The following is a 3,192-nucleotide window of genomic DNA, read 5'->3' as shown; positions in this document are numbered from 1 at the left end:
GAAGACTGAGAGGGGATCTCATCAATGCACAGAAACATCCCAAAGGTGGGTGTCAGGAGGATGGTGACAGACTCTTTTCAGTGGTGCCCAAAACCAGAATGTGGAGTAACAGCCCTAAACTAAAACACAAGACATTTCACCTCAACGTGAGGCAGAGTTTCTTTACAGTAAGAGTGGCAGAGCACTTGGACAGCTGCCTGGGGATGTTGTGGAGTCTCCTCTGGAGACACTCAAACCCCACCTGGACACATTTCTGTGTCACCTGCTTTAGGTGACCCTGCCTTGCTGGCGGGGGTTGGATTGGATGATCACCAGAGGTCCTTTCCAGTGCTAACTATGCTGTGATTCTGTGATTGAGTGAAGTACTTGGAATCTAATATAAACTAGTCTCAAGGAGTAGTGAAATTTTTCTTAGTGAACACTTTCTGCAATATAGGTTTCATTTAGAACTGCTGCTGTGTTGATAGCCACTGATGGGAGCACTTGTCAGAATTACAGTACCATTTCATATATGCTTTATTAATACATGTGAAACAACTTCAGTATTCCTGCCTTACAGAGTGCAGACTAGTATGTTTTCTCTTACAGGTAAGAACAGTAGAAGCCAGGCACAAAGGAACCTTCATCAGGATGGAATTTGTAAAGCAGCAGCCTAACCCCAGCAGTGCATTTATGATTCACTTGAGTGTGCAGCATCTTCTCCAAGCATTGTCTGGATCGGGAAGTTGCACTCATTTTGGTGGACACTCCATTCGAGTCTCCTTGTTCAGGAGTGTCATTTGCCTGCTCTGGCACTGCCAATTTCATATAATCCACTGTGGCTTTCTGTGTACAGCCCATCGTTTATATACAGAGCTATATATTTTTTAAGTATATTATAAACAAACAGCAGATGTTGAATAAATGGCATAACCCTAGAAAATGAAAAAAATGAAATGTCAAAAGAGAAATAGTGAAATCTGTTAATTTGCTCCTAATCCATGTCTTGTACCCCATCGCAACCCTCTATCCAACAGATTGAAATTTTACTTGGTGCTCTACATTCCGTTGAGTTAATCTCTCTTACTGAGACTTCTAGTCTATATTGCCATCAATTCTACTTTTTGATAGAGGTTGTTCCCTTTTTGTAAACTTCACTGGAGTGCATATTTAGCTGTATTACTGAATAAATGCTTTACACTGAAGTTACAAAAATTTACTGCTTGTGGTAGTGGTAATGCTGCTTGATTTAAAGAACTGACATGCACTTATTATGTTGTGATGTAAAAGATAATAGAGCCTGTGGTTAAGAATCTACAACTTGAGATTCCAAGAGCAAACTTCTTGTAAAACTCCTAACCTAATGTGTTTAGAGGCATTGCTAAATAAAGTTGCTTTCTGTTCTGGATTGTCTTCCTCCTTTCTTCTGAAACAGTTGCCCTGGGTTTCAAGAAGCTCCACCTATATTTGACATCTTCCTTATAAAGCAGAATTTGACAGGCTCTATGAAAAGGCATGTAGCTGGTTGAGGAAGTTGTAGTATGTATCACGTGGCTGTTTATGTTAGCAGGTTAAGAGGGAATAGCCACTTTACATGTTCAGGCAGTGAATCAGCTGTTCTCCGGGTCCAACAAGTGGCAGGTGGGCATCAGTCTCCCATGTAACAGGGGCCAGGGCTAAGGAAATGGCCCCAAGTTCTACCAGAGGAAGTTTACATATGAGGAAAAATTTCTTCCTGGAAAGGGTTATAAAGTACTCATAAAGGCTGGCCTGGCAATTGGTGAGGTCACCACCCTGGAAGTTGAAAAAAAAGTGGATATTGCACTTCTCATGCTTTAATGGTGTGTTAGGTCATTTGTTGGACTTGATAGAAAAGGTCTTTTCCAACCTAAGTGTAGGATTCCACTAGCACCTTGATACTGGCTGCCTGGAACAGGCCCAGCAGTGTTCTGTCCAGGCTTAGACAGCTTGGCACTGGTGACTTCACAAAGCATTGCCCAGGTAGCTAGATGGGCTGTGGGCTAACTGCATGTAAGGATGTGGATAAGATTGTGGCCTATCTTAAGCAAAGCTAACCTGCATTTTGTGTTGTTACTGCATTGTCAGTTTGGGATTAAAAACGGCATCTAAAAATTTTGTGTTTCCTGTGAATACCGGGCCTCACATTTTGAGTTATGTATAAAAGCAGAATCTTTCCTCCTTGCAGTTAAATATAACACTATGATTTTTGTATTGTAAGTAGTAGCTCTCCTGTCCACTGTTTTGTGTTGGATACTAGGTCATTTTTGGTTTGGTTTATATTGGAAGTCCATCATAATTTGAAATTCTAGGTAAAATTTCATTTAGAGCATTAATTTACTGATAAATAAGGGGAAGTTTACAACAGCAGGGTATTATGAGAAGTCAGAAGATTAACCCTATGACTTCTTTTAATCCTGGTATTTGCTGAAAATGAATACAGTATTCCTAATGTACAGTTTTAAATATCTTAAGACACCTATCTAAAGTTCTTGCCCATTAAGCCTGGGGATTTTCAGTTTCTCATTAACTTCCTAATCAAAAGATTCCTTTGTTCAGCTTCTTAAAAAAGTGTGTAATTTGGGCTTCTGAAGTTAAGTGCACTGTATTACCATTAGCTGAAATATAGTGCAATGAACAGTACTACGCTTTCCTCTCCAGAGGAGAGTATGCCGTAATTTTGTGCAGCTCAGCAGAGCAGCCAGTATTAATTCACACTTTAGATTCACCTATTATTACAAGGTAAGCTCCAAAAGGATAGCTTTATGATCTTCTGTATTCCTTGGTATCTTTTTTTTTTTTTTTTTTTTTTTACTTTGGAAGATTATACTTAGGTTTTTTTGACAGAGCTTATATGCTTTTTCACAAAGGTTTGATGAAATGTCTGGAATATTTTTCCTCCAAGTACTGTAATATTCACTGTATAATGGGCAATGTGATACACAGAGTGTATCAAGTCTCAAGAAGAGTCAACTGAGAAGGGACCTCATCAGTGTCTTTGTCTTGAGAGAGGATGCCAGTGGATGGATCCAAGGTCAGTGGTGATGAGCAGTAGCACAAGAGTCAGTGGGCAGAAACTGATGTATAGTTAGTTCTACCTGAACATGAGGAGGAACTTCTTTACTGTGCAGTGACGGAGCGCTGGAGAAGATTGCCCAGAGAGGGTGTGGAAGTCTCCCTCACTGGAAATATTCA

General features: G+C 40.1%; 1 protein-coding gene across 3 annotated transcripts in view; it reads left to right on the top strand.

Annotated features, from left to right (window-relative positions):
• HAUS6 (HAUS augmin like complex subunit 6) overlaps positions 1 to 1,387 on the top strand; it is a 20,759-nt gene extending 19,372 nt beyond the window's left edge. For all 3 annotated transcript variants that reach the window (XM_033511400.1, XM_015652434.3, XM_015652433.2), the window contains exon 18: positions 589 to 1,387. In XM_033511400.1, the coding sequence (XP_033367291.1) occupies positions 589 to 870 (282 nt within the window). In that variant the 3' untranslated portion in view covers positions 871 to 1,387. The remainder of the gene's footprint in view (positions 1 to 588) is intronic.
• Positions 1,388 to 3,192: the final 1,805 nt, after the last annotated feature.

The sequence above is a fragment of the Parus major genome, chromosome Z (assembly GCF_001522545.3).
Source record: "Parus major isolate Abel chromosome Z, Parus_major1.1, whole genome shotgun sequence".
Classification (NCBI taxonomy): Eukaryota; Metazoa; Chordata; class Aves; order Passeriformes; family Paridae; genus Parus; species Parus major.
The sequence above is the reverse complement of the archived record's forward strand: the minus strand, read 5'-3'. Positions and strand labels throughout refer to the sequence as shown.